Source organism: Dermacentor silvarum, unplaced genomic scaffold, assembly GCF_013339745.2.
Source record: "Dermacentor silvarum isolate Dsil-2018 unplaced genomic scaffold, BIME_Dsil_1.4 Seq987, whole genome shotgun sequence".
NCBI classification, from domain to species: Eukaryota; Metazoa; Arthropoda; class Arachnida; order Ixodida; family Ixodidae; genus Dermacentor; species Dermacentor silvarum.
This window is the reverse complement of record NW_023607059.1, coordinates 30269-56889: the sequence shown is the minus strand read 5'-3', so window position 1 is coordinate 56889 and position 26621 is coordinate 30269. Positions and strand designations below refer to the sequence as shown.

The following is a 26621-nucleotide window of genomic DNA, read 5'->3' as shown; positions in this document are numbered from 1 at the left end:
AGTTGGTTTCCACGTAGGCCCAAATCATTTGCCTAGATTTTGTCCCTTTTGACAGTTCAAGTCTTAGGTTACTTTTACGGGGAAATAAAACTGCGTGAAAGGTTTAGGCGGCAGGAAAAACACACGACACTTAGTAAAAGCAGCGAAAAAACGTGCCAAGCTGCTGTAACGGAAAAGTAAACTGCGTGGAAGGTATAGGCGGCAGGAAAAACACAGGACACGTATAAACGCAGCGTCTGCGTACCTTCCTATCGTGCAGTTTACCCGTCTTTCAGTATGAACCAACTAGCCCGATATATCTCATTGCTGTAGATGGATACCGCTTTCGCATGGTATCACTAGAACGCCAGCGAACGTGCCACACGCGCAAGCTGCCCGTCGGCACGAGCTCAAGGCTGCGGCGAGGCGCCAGCAGTGGCGAGCGACGGAACGGCGCCGCCATCAGGCGACTGCCCAAAAAGCCGCAACAGCGGCGGTAAGCGCACGGGTGGAGAGGTATACAACTAAAGCTAGTTTAGTAACCTTGGTTCAAACGAGTTAGAAGCACGTTCGCGTTGTGTTTTCGCGCTTGCCGTGGCGGCGGGAGGTGACGTGGTGGTTGACACTACTACCCCCAAGATTGCGGCGTAATATCCCGGGCTCATTTTATCCTTACTTAGTCGTCGTTCCGACGGGTGTGCCGTGCGCGTTTGTGTCGAGTTTGTTACAAGCTTACCGCGACTACGGCGTCACGTATTACTTCCGCGACAGCGGAACGTGAGGATTCTCGCTTCGCTTGGCGTGAGATTTTTGGAGTTGCTGCGCGACATCGCCGTTCCTACCTGCCACGCCCCGCCGGAGGTGTTATTTTCTCCCTGCGTTGAGCGTTTGGTTGCTCAACCGAGAGGATTCCTGACATGGCACGCTACGGCAGCTTCTGCGGGCTTCCGGCTTTGGCGGTGACGGTGATCGTCATCGGCTGTCTTGTCAGTGAGTGTTTATTTGTTGGACCGTCCTGTTGCGGCTGCGTTGTTTTAGCGAGCCTCCGAGACCCGTCTCACAGCGCGAACACGCCGCTCGACAAAAAATATAGGTGCAGCCTGCCGCGTGCATCGAAAACGCCGCGGTGCACCAGCCGGGGGCTTAAAAAAGCATAAAAAAGCCAGGCATCGGCATAGAAAATTCGTCTGGGACGCTCGGAACGCCGTCGCGCGTGGAAGCTGACGCGTCCCAACCCAGTCAGCTAGCGGGGACCTTAGAACAACCCGCATAGGCAATAGTGTGAGTCAAAACACCTCGCCTGATTTAACCTTCACCAGGAACAGAGACAATGCCATCTTGGACAATACGGAAATTAACGTTGGGAGTGATCATTGCATTCTCTCCATTACGGTACCCTCCAGACGCTACACAGGGAAAAAGCAAAAAATTAAGCACACTAAATGGAACGTTTTCTGGTATGTTCGGAATAGACGTGAACCCGCACCCATTACAAAACTTGAAGAGTGGATATCCACTCATCTCAAAGACGCAGCTAACTCAACCACGGAGTTAGAGCAGGAGGAGTACGGGGCCAGCTCCTGATGCTAAATGGGTCCACTGTGGTCGGAATAAGCACGATTTTGGCCTCCTTCTACTGTTGTGGAACCACGTCCTTACCTGTTCATTAAAATATCGAGTAAGCTGTTCTAGGTGTTCGTCGGTCAGGTTCCGGATAATATATCATTTGTGAGCTGATCAGGTCCTGGAGCAGTATTTCTCTTGGCAGCTTGCGCTGCCGCAAACAGTTATGCTTTACCTATCGGGGCGTCGAGCACTGCGTTTTCTGGATGTGTATGGCAGGATGTGTGGGGGAATGGCTACCTCCCCTACGTACTTATCTTGCTTAGTGAGGAGGGCCTGTTTTGTTCCCAGAAATTCTCCGCCAAGTTCTTGAAGGGTGCGGTTCGTGGCCGTTTTGGTTTTTCCTGGTGCCATTATGCTGCGAAGTATTTATTGCCCATGCCTTGGAGGTGTGTAACGTTTCGTGAAGTGAATCGCGAAAACTCGCCCAACTCGCTGCCTTTAACAGTTGTGCGTAAGCGTTTGCCCGCTCGGATATTTCCGCGATTCTATGCCGCAGTTTGGAATTACGTCACTGTTTTTTCCATCACTTGGTTAGCCCCCTTCTGCCTTCCCACATATGCAGCAAATGGCTGTCAACTACCGGTGTTTCCGCTAGCGCTATCCACTTAGACGTTGCTTTAACAGCTACGTATACGTTTGCTTCGGCGCAGCGTTTGCCAACGCGGAAAAGACGCTCCCCTCTAGCTGGCGCAACCTCACTGCAGAATTTTGTTTACGTTTCGGCGGTATTCGAAATGTAGGTGTCGGGCGGCTAGCCATCTTTTTAGGGTGCCTACATGCAACGCAGTTTTTGCATGTAGGCACGTTGCATGTAGGCTCCCTACATCGTTTGACGCCCCGATTTCCGGACCTCGACAGAACACATCGGGGCCTGCTACCTGGTTTTTTGCGGGGTTGATCGTCGAGGAGCACGCGATGTCAATCGTTTGGTCGTCCTTGTTCGTTAAGAAAGCCGACACCGCGGTTTGCAGTCTTACGCCCAAGTTGGCCAGCGCGCGGTGCCGACTACGAACTTGTCGTGGTGCGGGGAAGGGCCTTTCTTTTTCGTTTTATTGGGATAGCAATTATATGGACACACCAAAGCTGATTTCTGCCGTCGGCGTCGTTGTCGCCGTCGCCGTGAGGTTTCGTATGACGTCAACGGCGATTAAATCGTCGACGCGCTCCGGACGTTGTAACTGCGAGTGAAAGGGCGCGATGGACGCGCGCTTTCACGGGGAGCGAACGCACGTCGAAGAGCAAACGCGCGTTCTGCGCCGTGGGTAAGTGGTTCTTGAGGGAAAGGGAAAGGTTGGCGCTATCTTCTGCAGCCCTTGATCCCTGAATGGCTGCAGAATTAAGCGTATCTTTCCTCCTTTACAATCACCATATATAGAGATCAAACGCGACTACTTCCGTCCCACGAGAGGCCGGGGGGGGGGGACGGGAGGGAGGGACGTTTAGCTGCGGCACCAAATGCGTATTTATATACAAACGTTGCGAGGCGAAACGGTGAGTAAGATTTCCGATGCTGCTCGACGAGTGTCCCATCTTGATCTCGTCGAAAACCTCCGAGCCGGCCCCAGAGGCGCCGGCTACAGTCACCAATGCCGGGCGCGTTCGGTGCACACGCGGGCAAAACGCCGACGGCGTCGACAACAGTTCTACGCGCTGCTGGTGCTGCTGCATGTCCAAGTTTATACAGCTGATAAAACTACTATCCTTAATCCCTATAGCTAGTCCCGAGGCGCTATATTAAGGCCCCTTCTAATCCTCTGCTAATTTGCTATCGCAATTGATGCTTCGCCTTTCGGGTGAAACTGCGACAATTTTTTTCTTCCGTGGAGCCTTTGGACGCTGCAACAGCAAACCTGTTAGCCGGCCGCCGTGGCTGGGCTCGAAGCGCGGGCGCAGTACGTACTACGACTGGCACCACCGTTTGTATCTACGCTGCCGTGGAATGGGAGGCGGACTCGGAACTCTCTAACGCCGGACTGTCATCGACGACGCAGCTGCTTGCGCTCAGGAAGCTTTGTCTCCGTGCCGATGCAGTCATTGGCTCTGTGATCTCGCGTGAAAGCGCGGCCTTGGAACTCGGCAGCAGCAGCGGGTGCTTTCGCCGAGCCTGTTGAGTGTTCGAAGCGCCCCGGATGTCCCGGAGACGAACACTGCGCCATGGACGAGCCAATCTATGGCGTCACTGCCAATGCTACGGAATTCATGACGACCACTGCGAACACTACGGAAAGGGTGACACCGACTTACCTAACACTGCTGAACCTCCAAGTGCTGATGGCTTTTCATGGCTACACATTTGAAGACGCGGAAGACTGGCTGGCGGTGTTCGAGCGCGTGACTGCGTTTAACGAGTGGGACAACAACGCCAAACTCAGGAACGTCTAATTCAGCCTCCAGGATGGAGCTCGCACGTGGTTTATGAATCGCGAAAGTGCCCTGTCATCCTGGTCTGAGTTCCAGCGCAAGCTACTGGAGACTTACTCCAGCCTCGATCGCCGGAAAAAACGCCTGGATCCTGATTCAGCGTGTTTACCACAGCAGGGTATACGCGACAATATGAAAAGGAAGTAATACGTCCTAATCAGGCTAAACCCGCCAAAGAAAAACCCCTGGAAAAGGCTCACAACGTTAAGGAGTAGCCTCACTATGTCAGATGGTTAATTCTGGTGGTTCGTGCTGTAGGACCCTTTCGGTGCCTGTACTACTCTGCTGCTGAGTTAATGAACCCAATATAAGACAGACCGCGGCGGCGTTAATTCCATATTGAAAAAACCCGGTAGATCCCACGCCCTGTGGGAATCGATGTTATACGAAGCAGTGTGCGCGGAGCCTGCCACGTTTATGAAACGACCATGAGAGCATCAAGACATAGGTGGGTGTTTCATGACCTACATGACGCGCATGTCATGACATTCATGTCATGAGTCCTCAGGAGTCCTTTAGCTAGGCCTAAGAGACCTTAAGGCGAAAGCCTTAGTCATGCTCATGACTATGACTTCAACCATCAACATTAGCTTTTCTTCACTTAGCACCACATCTGAACCCATTCCATCGGTTTTTGAGTGTTCTTTTTTTTGCGGAGTCATCGTCATTTTTGCTTAGTCATGGTCATGACTATGGCGTTTACCACCATGCTTTATTGTTTCCTTCACGTAGTACCCAGGTCCGAACACATTTCAGTGGTTCTTGAGTGCTAACGTTTTTTTTGCAGAGTTATTATTCATTTTGCTGAATCATGATCATGAGTAGGGCGTCCTTTAGTGTTTCGTTTACTTAGTACCCAAGTCAGAACCCATTTCAGTGGTTTTGGAGTGGTAATGACTTTTTCGGTGGGTGATTGTCATTTTAGGGAACTGTTTCATGACCTACATGACACGCATGTCATGATATTGATATCATGACCTATCATTTATATTCGTCCAATGTTGTCATGTTATGCTGATTTTGGTACCCACCAAATTAACGAAACGACCACGAGAGTGTGAAGACGGAGGCAGCCGTTTCATGACCTACATGACAAACGTGATGTTGTTCATGTCGAGACGTATCATTTATGTCCGTCATACACTGTTGTCATACTTTGACGGTTTTGGTAAATCCCAAGTCAACGAAACGACCATGGGAGCATAAAGGCGTAGGCGGCTAGATATATAGACAGATGGATAAGATACTTTCAAAGTGACAAATGTTCATCAAGAAATGCTTCGCATTTAAAACACTTGAGTACTTCAATTTAGGTACAACCAATATAGTTTCGAAGTTTTGAGTGGTACCAATTAATCCAAATAAATGATTTTATTTGTCATTCGGAAGCTTAATCTCCTATCACAGGGCATGTTAAGTGCAATGGGCCACAAGCCAATAAACTACAGTCTGTCAGACAGTGCTGTCTTTCCAGTAAATATGTACGCGTTCGTGCACATTATCACCTAATTCGAGCGATGTGTGCTATGAGCTACCCCAGACTGCGAGGGGTCAACTTGAAGAGCCCCCAACAGCGCGAAGACATAAACAAACAGCTCAAACAAACAGTGCATTTCTCTCGAGTTTAGCCGGCTCGTGACCAGTTTTCCTTCGCCAGACAAGACGGTGCCACTCTTGGAATATGCGTCGGTGCCGTGGATACGAAGGCCAGAGATTGCGGCTAACGCTCCGGCGTTCCTTATCGAAGACCCGGTCTTGTACCGGGCCTCTTAATTGCGCAGCTGAAACTCCGAATAATGCTGTTATCATTGACCTTCTGTACGTTTAGGTGTTTATATGTGAGCGTTGCGGTGTTTGTCTGTTCGCGTGCGTGTTTGCGCTCTGCCCTTGTGTCACACTTCCATGAGCGACACGTCACTATGGCTTGTTTCCCATTGCATATTACACAGAGGTCGACTATGTGACAAAGGGGAACCTGTTAGCCAGTGACAACTCTCACGAACCGAGAATGATCAGACTGGTAGAGTGCGAACGACAGGATCTTGCAGATAAAATATCCGCGCCGCACAGTGTCACAAATTTTACCTGTAGATCGTATAGCTGGTGTTAGACCATCACTCTCCTATCAAGTCGCTTTTGCGAGGAAGGAACACAAAAGCGTGGAACGCTCCGGTTAATGGGAACTGGAAGCATGGGATTTGCATATCCAAACAATTCACAACATCAAGGGCTGTCTTAAGGGAAGCTCTAAACTTCCGACACGACAGCTGCGCGACGTTCTTGGAACAGGACGTCTGCTTTGCTACATTTGACATTTGCTGCTTTGACACTATCTATTTACCTATCTATCTATCTATCTATCTATCTATCTATCTATCTATCTATCTATCTATCTATCTAGCCGCCTACGTCTTTGTGCTCTCATGGTTCTTTCGTTAACTTGGTATGTACCAATCTTGGAATACTATGACAAGAGTATGTGACGAACACAAATGATATCTCATGACATGAATGTCATGACATGCGTGTCATGTAGGTCATAAAATAGCCGTCTACGTCTTGCTGCTGTCATAGTCATTTCGTTAACTTCGTAGGTACCGAAATTGGCACAGTATGACACTAGTTTATGACGAACGTGAGGGATATGTTCCCTGCACAAAACCCTCGGGTACAGCTCGGAAGCAGCATACGTCGACGCTGCTGAATATTCCGTGCCACATAACACGTATGCAATCAGCGTAATCAGCGTCCCCAAGATCATCAACAACGTCAACAAGCAATTTACGTCCCGAGCAACACCAATAAGGACGGCTTGTTCTGTCCGTGCCCCCAACTCGGCGGAGGCAGAAGAGGCGGCCATTGCCCTCGCTGCAGCAGCCGGATTTACAACTATAATCAGTGACTCAAAGACCGCCATATCCAACTTTGCACGTGGAATCGTGGCCCCAGGCACGCTACGAATACTGCATCCCCTTCTCTCCCCTAAACAGCAAGATAGCGAAGAAGAACCCAACCCAATTGAATTGATACGGGTCCCGGCTCACGCAGGGAACCCGGGGAACGGGGCGGCCCACCAGTGTGCTCGAGGATTCGTCAGCCGAGCGGTGGGACCTGTCTCTGACCTAGGGGGCCTGGTCAGCGAGCCACTGACCTCATACCATGATATTGCCCAGTACCACCGCCTCGCAAGACGGACAGAACCCCCACCTCATCCCAAGCTCACCAAGGGACAAGAAGTCACCTGGCGCCGACTCCAAACGCACTCCTTTCCCAGCCCACAAATATACGTACACTTTTACCCTGACTTGACAGACCCACACTGCTCAATATGTGGGTCCATAGCCTGCTTAAATCATATTCTCAGGGACTGCAGTGAAGATCCCCCCCACCCACCACATCTCCTGGCCACTCCCTCGCCTGAAGCGTGGGAAGCGATACATTTGAACTCGAACCTGGAGGTTCAACTTCCGGCGATCAAAAGAGCCGAGGAGGTGGCTGTAAGGCATCACCTGGTAGCCACCCCCCCACTAAGGTAAATCAACGAACTAAAGTTGTTTCCTCCTCCATTATCCTTCAAGAACCCCTGGAATGGGTTCAGACGTGGGCACTAAGTGAAGGAAACACTATTCTTCTTTCTTCTTCTTTCTGTGATTTTACGTGCCAAAACCAGTTCTCATTATGAGGCACGCCGTAGTGGAGGGCTCCGCATTAATTTTTACCACCAGGTGTTCTTTAATGTGCACCACAACGCAAGCACAGGGGCGTTTTTTCATTTCGCCTCCATCCAAATGAGGCCGCCGTGGACGGGATTCGATCCCTCGATCTTGTGCTCGGCAGCGCAACGCGTTAGCTGACTGAGCCACCGCGGCGGGTAAGAAAACAGTAAAGAAAAATGACAATGACTCAATGAAGAAAGAATAACAGTCAATAACCACTGAAATGGGTTCGGACATAAATGATAGGTCATGGCATGAATTTCCTGACATGCGTGTCATGTAGGTCATGAAACAGCCGCCTACGCCTCGGTGCTCCCATGGTCGTTTCGTTAACTTGGTTGGCTCCCCGCCCACTGCTTCGCCTAACATCGATTGCAGCAGGGTGTGGGATCTGCCGGCTTTTATTGCGGTAGCAATTATATGGACACTCCAAGCCAATTTTTGCCGTCGCCGTCGTAGTGATGTTCCGTATAAAGTGCAATTGCGATGAAATTGTCGCCGCGCGATGTGCGTTGTATGCGTGAGTGAAAGCTTGCGAGGGTGAGCCGGCAACCGCAGCTTAATCTCGCGCACGCAACAGAGGAAGGCGGCCGGAAGCGCACGGTCTTTGTTCACGTGCGGGGAAAGGGGAGGAGGCGACGGAGACAGGAGGGGGGGTGCGTTTTGCTTACGCGTCTGCTGCTCACGGAGCTATCTTGAAAGCGATCTGCTACGCGACCGAAGTGTGCGCCCGCGGGCGCCTCATCTTCAAAGCTATCTTCGATGGGCCAAAGTGCATTCGTTGAGTGCCGCTACTTCGTGTGCGCTGCGCTTTCGACGTTTAGTTCGCGGTGAAGCGAGAGCGAACGCAAGGTGAATTTGCTCGCTGGCGCTGGTGCACTTGATCAGTCCAGGGTTTTGACGAGCTCCCGCATTCATTGATTGTAAATACCCCAGAAAGTGGATGGGAAAACGGCGCCGCGGTAGCTCAATGTTAGGAGCATGGCACGCGTAATGCGAACAAGTGGGATCGTTCTCCACCTGCGGCCAGTTGTTTTATTGCGACAGCAATTATACGGACACTCAAAGCGGATTCCTGCCATCGGCGTCGTCGTCGGCGTCGTCGTCGCCGTCCCCGTGAGGTTCCGTATGAACTTCAACGGAAATGAAATCGTCGCCACGCGACGTATGCTGTAGGTGCGAGTGAAAGCGCACGAGGGACGCGCGCTTTCCCGGGGAGCGAACGCATGCGGAGAGCAAACTCGACTTCTTCCGTCGCGAGAAAGGCCGTAGGGGGACGGGAGCGAGGGAGGGAGGCGACGTTTAGCTGCGGCACCAAATGGCGTATTTATATAAAAACGTTGAGAGGCGAGTAGGTGGTAAAGACTTCCGACGCTGCTCGACGAGTGTCCCGTTCCGATCTCGTCCAAAACCTCGGAGCCGCCGCCAGAGGCACCGGCAACAGTCACCAACGCCGCGTGCTTTCGGTGCGTACGCGGGCAAAACGCCGACGGCGTCGACAAGAGTTCTGGGCATTGCTGGTGCTGTTACATGTCCGAGTTTGTGCAGCTGATAAAACTACTATTCTTACTACGTATAGCTCTCTACTAATTTGCTATCGCAACTGATGCTTCGTATTTCGGGTGAAACTGCGACATTTTTTTCATCTATTTACATTTCCAAAAATTTATCATTGCTTTTGTTCAATTAGTAAGTACAAGCAATTTCCCGTGTGTTGTCCTTGGTGTCAGTGTTTGTTGGCTTCTTATGATATATATATATATATATATATATATATATATATATATATGTGTGTGTAAAACCGCACAAGGACGGTGCGGTGCAGTAGTGGTGAAGGAGGAAGAAGACTCAATGCATGACGCAACGCTTTACAAGCACCATCGCGGATCCTTTCCGTCAGTTCATTCATTGTCAGCTAAAACCGGGCCAGAGCCTGAAGGACTTCTACAATGACAAAAATGTGTCTGGGACGCCTTGCCGACCTAAAGGACACGCACCTTATATCAGGGCTCATCGACGGCCTTCCCGCCGATATGGAGATGGCTCTTGCTGGGCTTAACCCGTCTACACCAGTGACGTGGCTTTCAGCAGCGCAACGAGTAGAGTCAGCGAGTTAAATCCCAGCTCGTTCTACCAGGTTGAGACACGCAGATCAACGCAGCAAGGGGCAGCGCCCATCAGCGTTCTCCTAATACGCGGATACGAGCACCCGCGTCCGAATGCAGACACTGCGCAATGCATGGTTTGCCCCGACAGATGCACTGGTACAATGAATGTCCACGACGCGCAAGCATTCGAGGAGGGCGACCCAAAGCTCTGTTAATTCAATTTGATGCACACATTAACGGGTACCCTGTCAGCGCTACTCTTGATACGGGAGCCACGATTACCTGTATCAGCGAAGCAATGTTGGCGGCTCTTCACCTACAAATAATGAGAGATTCACGCATCAATGTTCAACAAGTTACATCATCTACCAAAACTTTGGGTCGCGTCAATCTAAAGACGCAGATCGGAAAAATCACAGAGTAAATTTAAGCACATGTTCTACAAGGCATGAAGAGCAACTTGCTTGGCTTGGACAGTGCCTGCCTCTTTACCTTGTCTCTGGATCTTGATACCCTGACTCTATGCCAAGGGATTGATATCCTCCACCCTCGCCCACAAAACCATTCCACGGCTAACATGGACGCTTGTTTGCAGGAAGTTGAAGTAGGTGATTTTGTGCATCTAAATGAAACTCAGAGGATGGCATTGAAGCAGCTTGTCCGTGAGTACGAGGACATTTTTTTTCCAAATCACAGACTGACATTTGGTGCATCACTAGCGAAACGCATCACATTCCTCCGCCAACAATGTTTCCATCCGCAGGGCTCCCTATCGACGCTCAGAAGCCGATAGCGTCGAAATAGACGGACAAATCAACGACCTTCTCACGCAAGGCGTTATAAGACTGTCTACATCACCGTACGCTGCGCCGGCATTTCTGGCCGAGAAAAAAGGAGAAGGACGCACGCGTTTCTGCATAGATTACCGCAAGCTAAACGCAGTGACGCTCCTCGACTATCAACCCATCCTTCGCATCGACGACATTCTTGACTCTCTCGGGAAAACGACGTACTTCTCCACGTTAGACACAACGTCAGGTTACTCGCACGTGAGGATGCATCCGGTAGACATCCCGAAATCGGCCTTTGTCACAGGTACCGGTCACTACGAATGGCTTGTCATGCCTTTTGGTCTCCGGAACGCTCCAGCCACTTTTGAAGAGGCTGTCAAGTCCATCTTGACTAAACACAATTCCGACACGTTCCCAGACCATTTGAAGCATCTAGATGCCGTTCTAAACGCTTTTAGAAGCGAATGCATTAAACTGAAATTGAAGAAATGTCAGTTCGCACAAACTTCCACTGAGTACCTGAGACACAGGGTTTCTATTGGCACAGTCACTCCAAAACAAAGCAATGTGGAGGCAATCCTGCGGTTTCCCACGCCATCACGCCCTAAAGAGTTACAGCGTTTTCTCGGCACCGTCAAAGTTTACTGTCGGTACATTGCCCGCTTCATTGCAATTGCTCATCCACTGGCAAGCCTACTCAGCAAAGACACCACCTGGAACTGGGACCCTGACTGTGAACTGGCTTTCACTCAGCTTAAAAAATGTGTAACGGAAGAACCCATCATTTCCATCTACGATGCCACCAAACCTTGTGTGCTCTACTGCGATGCGTCCAACAAAGGTATCGGCGCCGTCATGAAGCAGGCTGATGATGAAGGTCGAGAGCATCCAGTTGCATACCATTCACGCAAGCGGCTAAATCATGAAATCAATTACGCCATCACAGAACTTGAATGTTTAGCAATTATTGACGCCATAGATAAATGGCATTGTTATCTACAGGGAAAGCCTTTCATTGTGATCACCGATCACGCGGCGTTGCAATGGCTTAAGAACATCAAAAATCCTCGAGGCCATCTGTTCCGATGCTCGTTAAAGCTCTCCATGTACGACGTAAACATCAAGCACCAAAACGGCATTAACCACATCGAAGGCGATGCGATGTCTAGAAATACTATTATTCAGCTCCTATCTGCTGAACAACTGCGAGAGCACCACCACGACAAACCGCCTTGCAAGCATACCATTGAGAATGGAATGACCATATTGACACGCAGAGGGATACGAAAAGTCTACGTTCCTTTTGCTGTCCGGTCTTCTCTTCTTCGGACGGCCCATGACGCTTTCGGGCATGTCGGAGAAAAGAAGTCATTGCGACTTCTATCTCCACAATATTATTGGCCTGACATCGTCATCGACGTTTTCGAATACGACACTGCGATACTTGCCAGCGCTGCAAGAAGGCGAAAACCAAACGTTTTGGTTCCTTAGAGTCATTACCACCTGCGGAGCAACCATTTAATTTTCTGGCCATTGACACTATCTGAGGTTTTGCCAACTACGGCTCCTCCAAAATATTCATTCACTTGGTTGTTGACCACGCCACCCGTTATGTGTGGGCTTTTGCACACTAAAATGAGACCTGCGACGCCTGCATTACTTGCCTGAAGAGTATTTTTAATGCTGGAAAGCCTCGGAAGTTCCTTTCCGACCGCGGCACAGGATTCACCACTGGCAACTTCAAGCAATTCCTCAAACATAACAACATTCATCAGCTTTATACAAGCTCACAACGACCACAGTGTAATGGCTTAAATAAGCGCACTAATCAGTCCATCGTCACTCGCCTTCGCTGCAAGATCAACGACGAACGCCGAAAACCATGGACGCGTCTCCTCTCTGACGTTGTCTACGAGTACAACAAAACACCCCACGAGGTCACGGGCTACCCACCCTGCTCTCTTATGTATGGCACACCATCCTAACCTCTGCTCCTCTGCAACGCTACCGAGAGCCTGCAGGAAGCTCGCGCAAACGTGGTCCGCAATTCCTTGGCATATCACGAGCAGAACCAGCTCATATATAACAAGAAATTCCTTCCCTCAGAGCTTCAAGTGAGGGACTGTGTTCTATACGAGACACCCTGGCACCCCAACCGCGGTAAATTCAGTGCAATAATGGAAGGACCGTATACGATCATACGCAAAATCTCTGCTGTAAACTACGAGATCGAGCGCAGCGTGGCCCCACTCGGTCGCCAGACTGACATCGTACATTAGGGAGATTAAGACGATATCTTCCGCCCCTACACCTAAGACTCCCTCGGGGGGAGGGACAAGTGTGTGGAACAGCACGAGGACGGTGCGGTGCAGTAGTGGTGAAGGAGGAAGAAGACGTTCCCAATAAACAGAGCGTCGCACAACCGCCATGTCTCCAGCGTTCATATATATGTATATATATATACGGTACGGGGATCGCTACCCCGCACCTCCACCACTTTATACGACCGAGATCCACCAAGCTGTCAAGCGCTTTTTATTCCAAAAAGGAAAGCGCCCCAGCTCATGCACGAAGAAGTAGAAGAACAGGGAAGATGATGATGGCTATGTACAAATGAAAACGACGAAGTACGTTAATAGTGCTTACAATATATATATATATATATATATATATATATATATATATATTGCAAGATAAGGTTTAGGCAGTCAGACCCTCCTTTATTCTCTCGAGCGAGAGTCCCACTACCAGGCCCCAAAACGGTGCTGCTGAGTATGCACAGTTGAGAATATGAAACGTATGAATAATGCTCACACTTATTTCCCCGCGCGCGCAAGCGGCGAGCCAGGCCGCGACTTAGCCAGGAGGGAGGCGCCGAACGAATCGTTTGAGACGCGAAACGTGAGCGATCTCCGAACCGCAATAACGATGGTCGGAAGAAACCTCGATGGGAGTAACGCGATAGTTCACTGGGGATGTTTGTTCATTAATAATGTAGGGGCCAAGAAAGCGCGATTCAAACTTCTCACACAAGCAGGGTGTACGAATTGGCGTCCAAAGGAGCACTTCATCTCCAGGACGAAAGGAGACGTCTCGACGAGAGATAGTTGACTAACTTCTGTGTTGAAGCGAGCACGGTCACGACATTCGTTAAGTCGCGAGACGAACTGTTCTGGTATACTGGCCGAGGTGTTAATTGGGGCAGTCAAGAAAGTGGCGTCGATGGTGAATGTCGGCGAACGGCCGTAAACTAGGTAGAAAGGTGAGTACCCTGTAGTTCGTTGGATAGCAGTGTTGTGAGCAAACGTCACAAACGCTAAAAGTTTGTCCCAGTTGTCGTGCCTTGGCCCGATATACATTGAAATCATATCTGTTAGCGTGCGATGAAATCGCTCTGTTAAGCCATTTGTTTGAGGGTGGTATGCGGATGTCGTCTTATGAATTGTGCCACAAGCTCTGAGTACTTCGATCATTTGTGACATGAAAGTCTTGCCGCGATCACTCAACAGTACACGAGGTGCACCATGACGCAGCACAATGGCATCCAGAAATAAGCCGGCAACGTCTGAGGCCGAACTAGAGCGTAGAGGTGCGGTCTCTGCGTACCGTGTGAGGTGGTCGACAGCTGTCACGATCCATCGATGACCTGCTGGCGTTATGGGCAGAGGTCCGACCAGTTCAATTCCGACGATCGCAAAAGGTGTCTCGGGACATGGGATGGGCTGTAAAAGGCCAGCAGGAGGTGAAGTCGGTCGTTTCCGCCGTTGACACTGGACGCAAGAAGCGACGTACTTGGCCACAAAGGTAGACATGCCCGGCCAAAAGAAACGGCTCCTAACGCGGTGGTATGTTTTGTGGAAACCCAAGTGGCCAGTAGATGCGTCGTTGTGGAAGGCTTCAAGGATTTGCGTGCGCATAGAACGTGGAACAACAGGTACCCAGCGGTGGCCGTCAATGGTGTAAATGTAGCGGTGCAGCACATCGTTGTCGAGGTTAAATAGTCGCAGTTGTCGACATAATCGGGCATTTGGTGCAGAAATAGTACCGCACAGGCGTTGGATGATGCTGCTGCAGTAGGGATCAGAACGTTGACACGAGGCGAACAGAGTTCCGCGATTTGAAGATGGCGTGTCAGTAACTGCTAGAGGTAATGACGTAAGTGGAGACTTAGTCTCATTATCAAGTGGCGAGCAATGGAGAGATGTGTTCGAAGATAATAGTGGCAGGGGGCACCGAGACAAAGCGCCGGCATCTTGATGCTTTTTCCCAGACTTGTACACAACGTCAAAATCGTACTCTTGTAATCGGACCACCCAGCGACCAAGGCGTCCAGACAAATTTTTCATTGACGACAACCAGCATAAGGCATGGTGGTCGGTTATGACTGTGAAATAACGTCCATAAAGATATGGTCGAAACTTTTGTATGGCCCAAACTACTGCGAGGCATTCCTGCTCTGTTATCGAGTAGTTCTTTTCGGCAGCCGTTAATGCGCGACTGGCTTAAGCAATGACTCTCTCTCGTGTAGTGGTATCACGCTGTAGAAGGACAGCACCGATCCCATGGCCACTAGCGTCGGTGTGCAAACAAGTTGGTGCATTCTCATCGAAGTGACACAGGACGGGGTCAGATGTCAAGGCTTGCTTGAGGGCTTGGAAAGAAAGCTCGCAGTCGTCTGTCCAAGTCAGAACAGTGCCCGACGTCAGCAACTTGTGCAGCGGCGACGCCATGGCAGCAAAATGACTGATGAAGCGGCGGAAGTAGGATGCCAGGCCCAAGAAGCTTCTTAATTGTTTTTGATTTTCGGGGCGAGGGAAGCGAAGCACGGCAGCAACCTTGTCGGGATCTGGTCGAACGCCATCTTTACTGATAAGGTGCCCGAACACTTTGATGTTCTTTCGGGTAAAATGGCATTTTTTTGTGTTGAGTTGGAGTACAGCGTTGGAAATGCATGTGAAAACTTCGTCCAAACGCGCAAGGTGCTGACGAAAAGTTGTAGAAAAAATTACGATGTCGTCTAAATAGCACAGACAGGTCTTCCACTTAAGGCCGCGTAAAACTGTGTCGATCACGCGTTCAACTGTTGCAGGAACATTACATAAACCGAAGGGCATCATGTTGAACTCGTAAAGTCCATCTGGTGTTGCAAAGGCTGTCTTGTCCTTGTCCGCTTCGTGCATGGGTATTTGCCAGTACCCGGATAGAAGGTCGAGACTTGAGAAATATTCAGCGCCGTGGAGGGAGTCAATGGCATCGTCGATTCTTTGCATCGGATATACGTCTTTGCGCGTGATCTTATTAAGTGCTCGATAATCGACGAAAAATCGTACAGAGCCGTCTTTCTTGCGGACCAACACAACAGGAGATGACCAAGAACTGGACTATGGCCGAATGTTGTCTCTTTTAAGCATGTCGTCAACGTTGTCCGCAATGATTTTCCGTTCTGCGGAAGACGCGATACGGGCGGCGGCGTACAATAGAACTGCCTTCGGTTTCAATGCGATGCACTGCGACAGAAGTGCGCCCCAGAAGTTTGGAGTTAACGTCAAATAAGGCGCTGTGTTTTTGCAGTAGGGCCAAAAGGTATTCTTTCTGGGCAGCAGTAAAATCAGGATTTATCGCGTCCTTTAGAGCAGCGGCTGCAGCATGATCATCAGTAGTGGTAGAAAAAGGTGGTGATTCGGTGTGAAGAGGTACTAGCGAAAGAGGTTCGGTGTCTGTAAAGCAAGTCACAGTGGTGCCCTGGGAGAGCACAACTGGCGATGAAGTAGGGTTATGAACAGCGACGAACATTCTACCGTCCTGAAAACGCACCAGGCTAGGAGTAATGCTAAGCCCATCAGAGATGCAGTGACTGCTGGGTGCAAGGAACACATCACCATTAACAATAGTGTCGGAAGTCAGCGTTAAGATATGCTCATTGCCCGCGGGAATTAACAGTTGGTAGACGTGACGAAACGTAGTGTGTGAGAAGAAACGTAGAATGCACGTCGCCTTCTACCGGTGAGGTAGAAGGCGACGTGCCTAAGTTTTTCAGATTCGTTCCAGTGGTTAAAGTCATTCACGAGCTCGTATAGCTCCAACCAGTCTTCAACGTCTCCGCCGGGAAGTCGAGCAAACATCGGTGGATCCTTCTGAGGGGTGGTAACCGTCCACGCAGAGGTTCCCGCCGGAGCAGGCAAGATGGATGTCGTGGTAGTGGCCTGCTGGTCTTGAGACATGGTCTAGTGCAGTTGGTAGAGGCGGCGACCCGAGCGGAGCTCCAGGGATGTAGCGTAAGTGAAGCTGGAGAGAGACCGGCAGCGAGAGGACGAAGGAACCGGAAAGCACACTCCACCACTTGCGAGACAAGGTTTAGGCAGTCAGATCCTCCTTTATTCTCTCGAGCGAGAATCCCACTACCAGGCCCCAAAACGGTGATGATGAGTATGTACAGATGAGAATATCAAACTTATGAATAATGCTCACACTATATATATATATATATATATATGGCGCTTATAAGATCATTATTAAACAGAAATCATTATCGCCGGTCATTAAACAGAAAAAAAACTGCCGCTAAACAGACAAAAAATCGGTAAATCTAGCGGCAATATCGCTAAAATGTCCTTGCGACCAGGGCTAGGGGAAGCAAACTTTACCAACCATGACCATTCGAACTCATGTCTGTGGGGCAATGTGCAATTGTCGGGTTCACACTAATTATGCATGACTCGGGCGAACAAAAAAAGTAATTACTTCTGATACCACATCTTCTTTGCCGTTAGCCCTCCGCTGTTGGTCAAAAGTTGTCGGGCTACGCCCGATTTGCTTTTCTGCCACGCGACATCACAAAACCGTGAAAACTCACCACCTCCAAGTGACGCGTACGCATCAAAGGTGCATTATTATGCCGAATAAAACAGAACTTTTTTCGGAATAGCCGGATATGGCCCCGTTCCACAAGGAATAGAAGACGTCTGCCCACCGATCACTCTGGCACCTGCTGCGTGGAGCTGCCGCGTAAAATGGATTTATTTACTTATTATAAAAAATTTTACGTGGCACTATAACGTTTTTGAGTCCTTTTAGAAGATTTCAGATATTTCTCTGCCAACTAATGATATAGTTTGGCGGCATTTTTAACCTTCCGATACATACCACCGCAATTTTCGACCAGACACTGCCGCAAGCTAAGCATGGGGAAGCAGAAAAACCACGGACGTCACCGTAGCCCTCCTCCTGGTTTCTACTTTCACTGCGCTGGCTTAGCCCCACAGAAACGCTCCCCACTTCTGGGGAATCCTCACCTCTGGTCAGCAAATTAGATAAGAATGACCTACAAACAAGGACGTCGTTTGATTGGGCTGTTTAAACAATACTGTAGGCCACCACCCGGTGCTTTCGTCAGTGGTTATATAAGTTTGACGCCAGGATTTTGAAATAAAATCACGATGGAGTGTTTTCACTTTATACAGCCTAAGCTTTCGCCACACACAGACTCCGTGATAGGTGGCGTGTGGGCATGTATTTCGGAGGCCACAACAGACAATACTTCAAGCATGCACAGGCAGCCGAAGAAGAAGTGAAAGCAACAAATTCGCATGAGGAGAGGGGATGGGCGAATAGAGAAGAGAAAGATGGCCACGTAGAGAGTACTTTCGTATTTTTGTTCAATTCTCCGGTTCCTGACGTCTAGATTTTACATCTACATCTACTTGAGGCCACAATACCAGAAACAGAATTCTGCATCTATACAGGTCTGTCCTGGCAGCGTTTCTTCTGCAACTTATTTGCCATGTACCTAAATACACTGTGCATTATTTTTCTATTCTGGCACTGATTGTCAAGAGAAAGAAAAGAATCCTGTGCCTGCAGCTTTACCTATCTCTAAAATACGACAGCCATTGTCTCCCTCGCGGGGGATTCACCCACAGGCACGCACGTACAATGTACAGTCTACACGCTTATTAGGATTAAGGACAGAAAGGGTTCTACCGTGCTAGGTTTCGCAGAATTTCTATTACTGGTTTCATTTTTTTCGTGCATGTTAAAGTAATTTGTCACAAAATTCGTCCTAGCGCCTTGTTATCACTCACACACACACGCAGTTATTACAGACGGTATTACAGACTAAATTATTACAGACGTTTCCTTTTCAAATGATGGGAACTAGGAACCAGGTGCATATTTTGGTTATTTCAGTATATTTATTTTTACTCCGAGTACTTAGACTAAAAATAGAAAACTATTACTTTGAACCGCTTTCTTTGAGATGTGTTTTTGAAGTTTCACATCAGATTTGTCTGAAATTGTCCGAACAATTATTACTGCTACACATCCACTCAAGATACCGGTTATCCGGCTATAAGTTTATTATCGTGATACATTGGGAATATTATATCCTGAAATAAATTATTTAGGCATCAAAGCACTGAACATGAGCATATTTCTAGCGGTAAGAGGGAAGAAAACACAGAGAAAAAACAAAGATAAAGCTGACAAAGAAGGAATAAAGAAGCAGGTACCACAATGTGTATTGGAATATATTGTTCTGGGGCGAGTGAATGCGTAGACCAAGAGGGTGCTCGATAGTGCAACGAAGACGAAAATTTCGCCTAGTCGCATTACGTCATTTGATTTAGAATCGGTTTCAATTGTGCTTTCATTTATCTTGGTTGCAATCACAACACCACCGTGGGATCTTTCGAGAAAAGCAGCCTAAGTTTTCGCCACACACAGACTCCGGGATTGGTGGCGTGTGTGCATGTATTTCGGAGGCCACAACATACAATACTTGAAGCATGCTCAGGCAGCCGAAGAAGAAGTGCAAGAAACCAATTCGCATGAAGGGCGAATAGAGAAGAAAACAAAGATGGCCACGTACAGAGTACTTTCTTATTTTTGTTGAACTATCCGGTTCTTGGCCAATATCCCACTAACGTCTATACTTCACATCTACATCTACTTGAGGCCACAATACTAGAAAAAGAATTCTGCATCTATACAGGTCTGCCCTACTAGCATTCCCTCTGCAACTTAATTGCCATGTACCTAAATCCACTGAGCATTATTTTTCTATTCTGGCACTGAGTGTCAAGAGAAAGAAAAGAATTCTGTGCCGGCAGCGTTACCTCTCTCTAAATTCCGACAGCGAATGTCTCTCTTGCGGGGGATTCAGCCACAGGCACGCACGTAAAGTGTACAATCAACAGGCTTATTAGGATTAGGGACAGAAAGCGTTCTACCATGTTAGGTTTCGAAGAATTTCTATTACAGGTTTCATGTTATTCGGTCATGTTAAATTACTTTGGCAAAAAAGTCGTCCTGGCGTCCTTTTTATCGCTCACACACACACACGCACACACACGCACACACACACATACACACGCACACACGCACACACCCGCGCGCGACTATTTGCGAGTGTCCATAACATCATAGGCGGAGACGAGTTGCATGATGCGGGCGGACCTGACGTCGTTAGATATTTTTGCTTTTTTAGACTAGAAAATCTAGGAACTTTAGGTGGACCTAGGCTTGCAAAAGTTGCCTGCAATTGCTGCGCCTTCTTAGTACGCTGCAATCTAGAAGTTATTAAACAAAGTCGACAACATAGGTGTCTAAAATCAGCTGACGACTACTATCAGTTCGCTTAGTCAAGCTCTGCTTGGCACATCCGAAGAAAAACAATATCTGCGAAAAAATTTGACGGCAGAAGATGGCCTAACCTTACAGCTCCCAAAAGTAACATATCTAAGACGAGAGCGTCATCGTTAAGCCTACATAACAAAAGCGACGGTGGTAAACGTTATGAGTTAGATGACGGTCGTGCAACTGCTAAAGAAAGGAGGGCTATAGTAAGGTTACGTCTGCTGCTCTCATTGAATGGACCAAATGAGAAGACATCAAATGCTAAAGAGCATGGTGCCAATACGCGGATGAATCTTGGCTCAGTGTGCGCTGTATGCCAATTGTTAACTATCGACAACACATCATTTATGCATACAGAAAGCGACATCTGGAATATCAAGATACGATATACAGACGCGATGTTACAATGTAACGCAATGAACGACTGCAATGGTCAAGGAAATGATGAAGATATCTGCACATATTGGGTGCCGTATCCTGTATGCACACTGTATGCAATCAAAATTACTTCTAGTGCGTAAGTCTGTATCAAGAAGTCTGTGATTTTCGCCTCCACCTCTCAGCATGGTGTTACATGTTGGAATAGCATGTTGCGGTGGATATTGGAATAAAAGTGATTCTGGACTCTGCCATCAGATATTCTTGAACTAAGTAACCGCGTGGAAAACATTTCAGATAAAATTATGTATAGTTATCGTGCATACGAACGTGTAGGCGCCCGGCTACGGTATAGGACGTTAAATGAGATGAGCATGCTTTCTAGTTAGTCGCTGCTTAATACTGAACCCTTTGTAAACGGCCTAAAGTACAATAAAGTGATGTTATTGTGATTACAGACGTTTCCTTTTGAAATGCTGGGAACTAGGAACCAGGATCATAGTTTGGTTATTTCAGATATGCTTTTTTTTTACTCCGAGTACTTATACAAAAAATAGAAAATTGTTACTTTCATCCGCGTTCTTTGATATGCGTTTTTGCAAGTTTCACATAAGAATTCTCTAAAATTGTCTAAACAATTATTGCTGCTATACATCTACTCAAGGTACCGGTGATCAGGCTATAAGTTTATTATTGTGATACATTGCGAATATTATACCCTGAAATAAATTGTTTAGGCATCAAAGCACTGAATATGAGCATATTTCTTGCGGTGAGCAAATAAATATTCCGCAGACAAAAACAAAGATAAAGCTGACAAAGAAGGAATAAAGAAGCAGGTAGCACAATGTGTATTGGAATATATTCTGCTGGGGAGAGTGAATGCGTAGACCAAGAGGGTGCTCGATAGTGCAACAAAGACTAAAATTTCGCCTAGTCGCAATACGTCATTTGATTTAGAATCGGTTTCAATTGTGCTTTCATTTATCTTGCATCCAAGCATAACAACACCGTGCAATCTTTCGAGAAAATCAATATTACTATCATGATCCTAATCATTACAGTTGCGCCTGTGAGCCTTTGGCCATCTTGTGGTAAGTACAGCCGACTTCACAAGGGATGTGACATTACCTCACTGAAGGCTGCCCACATAGACCAATGCCGAAGCATGTGCTTGCCGCAGTGAAGCTAGAGAACCAAAGGAACATTTTTTATTAGAATGTAACAATACCTACCCGGCTATATGTATAGGTTCCAGGTGCCTCTTGAAGCTCTTGGTTCAGGGATAGAGCAGGGTGAAAGTTAACATGTCCACATCAGAAACTAGTAAAGCATATTGGAGATTTGGCGGCAGAAATATGGGAGACCACCATCAATAGAGAGAACAAAGTTCCAAATAAGGGTTCAGAAACCTTTATGCAGGATATTTTACGTTTGTAAAAGAAAAAAAAGAGAGATAGGTATGACAGGTAAAAAAGCTGGTAGATCCCACGCCCTGTGGGAATCGAGGTTACGCGAATCAGTGTGCGGGGAGCCTATCAAGTTAAAGAAACGACCATGAGAGCACCAAGATGTAGGCGGCTTTTTTCATGACGTACTTTGAAAACATGGCATGGAATTCATTTCGTGAGTCATGAGGAGTCCCTTTGGCTAGGCTCAAGAGATGTCAAGGCGAAAGCCATAGTCATGCTCATGGCTATGACTTCTACCATCAATCTTTAGCATTTTCCTTCACATTGTACCACCTCCGAACCCATTCCATCGGTTTTTGAGTGTTAATCTTTTTTCGCTTAGTCATTGTCATTCCTGTGGAGTCATGGTCATGACTATGACTTCTGCGACAATCCTTTAGCGTTTCCTTCACTTAATACCCATGTCCGAACACATTTCAGGGCTTTTTGTGTATTAATCTTTTGCGCTTTGTCATTTTCATTTGGGCGGAGTCATGCTCACGACTATGACTTATACCATCATTCTTTAGTGTTTTCTTCACTTGGTACACACGTCAGAACTCATTTCATTGCTCTTTAGTGTTCATGTTTTCTTGCTGAGTTTGTCATTTTTTCTGAGTCGTAGTCATGACTATGGCTTCTACCACCACAAGAAGTCGTAGTCGTGAGCATGACTCCGCAAAAATGAAAATTATAAAGCTAAAGAGATTAACACAAAAAAGCCACTGAAAGGGGTTCGGACGTGGATACTAAGTGAAGGAAACACTAAAGGATGGTGGTAGAAGTCATAGTCATGAACATGACTCATCAAGAATGAGAATAACTCAGCGAAAACATATTAACACACAAAAACCAATGTAATATGGGTTCGGAGGTGGTACAATGTGAAGGAAAATGCTAAAGATTGATAGTCGAAGTCAGTCATGAGCATGACTAAGGTTTTCGCGTTAAGGTTTCTTAGGCGTAGCAAAAGGGACTCCTTAGGACTCATGAAATGAATTTCATGACATGCTTGCAATATAGGTCATGAAACAGCCGCCTACGTCTCCCTGCACACTGCTTCGCATAACATTGATTCCCAAAGGGCGTGGGATCTGACAGCTTTTCTTGCTGAGTCATTGTTAATTTTGCTGAGTCATGCTCATGACTATGACTTCTGCCACCATGCTTTAGTGTTTTCTTCATTTAGTAAGTACGTCAAAACTCATTTCCGTGGTTTCTAAGTGTATGCATGTTTCTGCCTCAATGTATCTTTGTACACGCATGTATGAGAGAACTACATCAAATGATTAGAGCAAATCACATGCACACACACACACACATAGTTCGTCACTCCAAGATTACAATTCGTAGTGTCTGCCACAATAATTTCTTTCGTTATTGCTCATGGGCGCTAAGACACTGCACTCAACTGTTCGAAATATGTGGAGTTCATCCTCTAGAGCACTATATGAGCGCTAGCAAAAGGACTACACACTGTTGAAAGCACTAAATCACTACCGGCTCTTTCATGGGGCTTAAAACTTTCGCTCACAAAATGGCCACATTTTTAATCGATTGTAAGGCGAGGTTTTTCCAGATTTTTGCTACCTGAAGTCAATCCTCGCGTTACAATCGAATACCGAAATTGATTTGTCTAAAAAGTGATAAAGTGAAGTGATGCACGCAATTTTAATGGAGTGAAATGTGCGAGTGAACGCGCGCGAGGGACGCACGCTTTCACGGGGAGCGAACGCACGGCAGAGAGCAAAAGCGAAAACTCTGTCGTTTAAAAGGTCCAGGAGGCGCAGCAAGCCCAGGAGGCGCAGGAGGCGCCGGAAGCGCAGGGGCCCCAGGAAACCCAGGAGGCGCAGGATCCGACGGAGGCCGCGGAGGTGCCGGGGGCCCAGGAAGCCCAGGAGGCGCAGGAGGTGCCGGTGCCCCAGGACTCGGCGGGAGCGCAGGAGGTGCCGGGGGCGCAGGCGGCGCCGGGGGCGCAAGCGGCACCGGATTCAAAGGAGGCCCAGGAGGCGCAGGAGGCGCCGGGGCGCCAGGAAGCGGCGGAGCGCCAGGAGGCGACGGAGGTTCAGGAGGCGATGGAGGCCAAGGAGGCGCCGGAAGCACGGGAGGCATCCCAGGCCCTGGAGGTGCCGGAGGTCCCGGAAACCCCCCCGGACGCCGAGGACAACCCGGACGCCCAGGAGGCCCCGGGAGGCGATGAAACCTTTAGCTGCGACACCAAATGCGTATCTTGCGACCGTGTGCAAGGGTAACTGGCGACTCAATCGCTCACGCGAAAGGAGGAAAGCAGGGAGGCAGTGCTGGAGGGACGGGGTGCAGCTTCTACTCTGCCGCAACTGCGTACGTGTACTTTGCTGGGAAGGGGGCAGTCACGCCCACGGTATCTTGAAAGTGATATCCACACGGTTCTTAACTTTGTATGCACTGTGCTTTCGTCGCTCCGTTTTCGTTGAAACGATATACCGCATGAACCTTCGCTCGCTGCCGCCGCGCTTGCTCAAGCCAGCGTTCTGACAGTGGTCTGGGGCTATCCAGTGTGATGTATTCATGTTCGCTTGTGCGCCCTGACACCATGCTTGTTCATTTAGTTAGTAAGCGAATGTGTCCAAGTTTATGCAGCCGATATTAGTACTATCATTATGCCGCATAGCTCTCCACTAATTTGCTATCGTAATTTCTGCTTCGCCTTTCTGCCGAAACTGCAATTTTTTCATGCATCCGATGGTTTTGTGTTACTTTAGCGGTTTTCTTATTTTTGTCTTTTTCTGGAAGCAACAAAATGTCACCCTTCGCGTAACTTTCGCGGTTTTCTTCTTTTCGTGATGAACGCAATGGAAAGTCACCCCTCGCATTACAATCGAGTAAATACGGTATGTACTTCCCTGTGTACTCCCGGCCAAAATATTGTTTTGGTTAGTGGCCCTATTACCTGCCTTCCATTTCTGTGTCCATTAACATGACCCTGCTCCATTAGGACTCTTGTATGTTGTATCAGCAGCATCAATTGCATCATGTGTTTCCCCTCACTCCAAAGTTTTCTACATACCAGGCCCCTTTTCAGCTCACATGTTACACCTTCTCTGACCCCTTCTAGAATAGGCCTACCACCGATCTTCCGCATCACGTACCTGAGTGTTCTATTCTCTCTCTGCTGCCTTCCCAGCTCTTCCACGGATACATCAAGTTTTCTTACTATATGCGAGTTCACATCTCGTTCTTTATCGACCTTGCTGTCGTCACAATTCCTACATCTCTTTCACCAGATAGTTTCACTGAGCGAATATCTGTCCTCGACTGCTCTCGGTCCTGGTACATTTCCTAAGATCAGGTCATACAGCGGTTCTTCTACGCACCTGGCTGTGACAATTCCTGTATAGTATGGTGTGAATATATCGATCTTAGCCTCCGGGAGGTATCTCACCGAGCTGTCCACGAACATAACTGGTTTCACCTGCCTCCTCATGCTTTTTGGAGGTACCAAACTTATCCTTACTAGCACACTGTCCGCACCAGTGTCTCTTCATAGAGTAGCCTTCTTTCCTTCTTTACATTCTGCCAGTGGCATATCTCGGTCTTTACTATCGACAATGGCTACACTTACGTGTAGCCACCTTTCCTTTTGTTCAGACCTGCGAGCGTCGTGAGTTTCGCTAGGGGCTATAATCGTTGACACTTCTCGTGGTCTGCGTTCGCAATCCTCAGTTTTGTGTCCGCTCTTGTTACACCATTCACAATATTTCCGTTCACGTCAGTCATCACGTCCCGCACCACAATGAATTGCCTGACGACCGGACGGTCACAGAGGAAACATCTCTGCTGTCCCCTGCGACCATCCATTTGGGGTTTCTCTCTCAGCTCATCTTCCACTGAAATGGGAGCATCTCTAACCCTCTTTCTTAAATTTCTCAATACCTGCGCCTATACAAACTGGTCTGTTCGCTGTGGTATCTCCTCCACTGTCTGTAGTTTTCTCTCTTTCAGAAATATGGCCAAACCATTGCTACATCTTGCCAGGAATTGCTCACCCACAACTGTGTCTAGAACTCCGTTATATGTTTTTTTCCGTTTCTGACAGCTCTATCCCCCTCTCAAAATGGTTTGTCAGACGGCACACGAACTGCTTTCCCATTTCAGAATCTTCTGGCTTGCACAGGCTGAACTTTTCCGAAAACGTTCAGGGGTCAACTTGATCTTTGCAATAAAATTGTTTTTTTACTTTCTCATAGTCTAACAATTCTTCTGCTGGCATCCGACCAAACACACTTAGAGCCTCCCCTGCTAAACACAGGCTCAGGGTGCTGGCCCACTTGCTCTACTCCCAGCCTTGCCCGACTGCGGTCCTCTCAAACCTATGCAAATACGCATCTAGGTGATCCGTTCGCTCATCGAAAGGTGTCATTAGTTTCCTGCGGCAAATTTGCCGCGGTCTGGGAGAAGGTGAGTCGGATGACGCCAACCTTGATGTGCTAGATGCTTCACGAGAACCGTCATTCATTTCCCCTTGATTAATCATCG

The 26621-nt window shown here is 48.2% G+C and overlaps 1 protein-coding gene across 1 annotated transcript; it reads left to right on the top strand.

Moving 5' to 3' along the window:
- The first annotated feature begins 510 nt into the window (after positions 1 to 510).
- LOC119435885 (uncharacterized PE-PGRS family protein PE_PGRS46-like) lies at positions 511 to 26324 on the top strand. The gene is made up of 2 exons (XM_037702584.2): positions 511 to 969; positions 23882 to 26324. Exons 1-2 carry the CDS (start codon positions 897 to 899, stop codon positions 24304 to 24306), a joined length of 498 nt encoding a protein of 165 aa, XP_037558512.1. The 5' UTR covers positions 511 to 896; the 3' UTR covers positions 24307 to 26324.
- Positions 26325 to 26621: the final 297 nt, after the last annotated feature.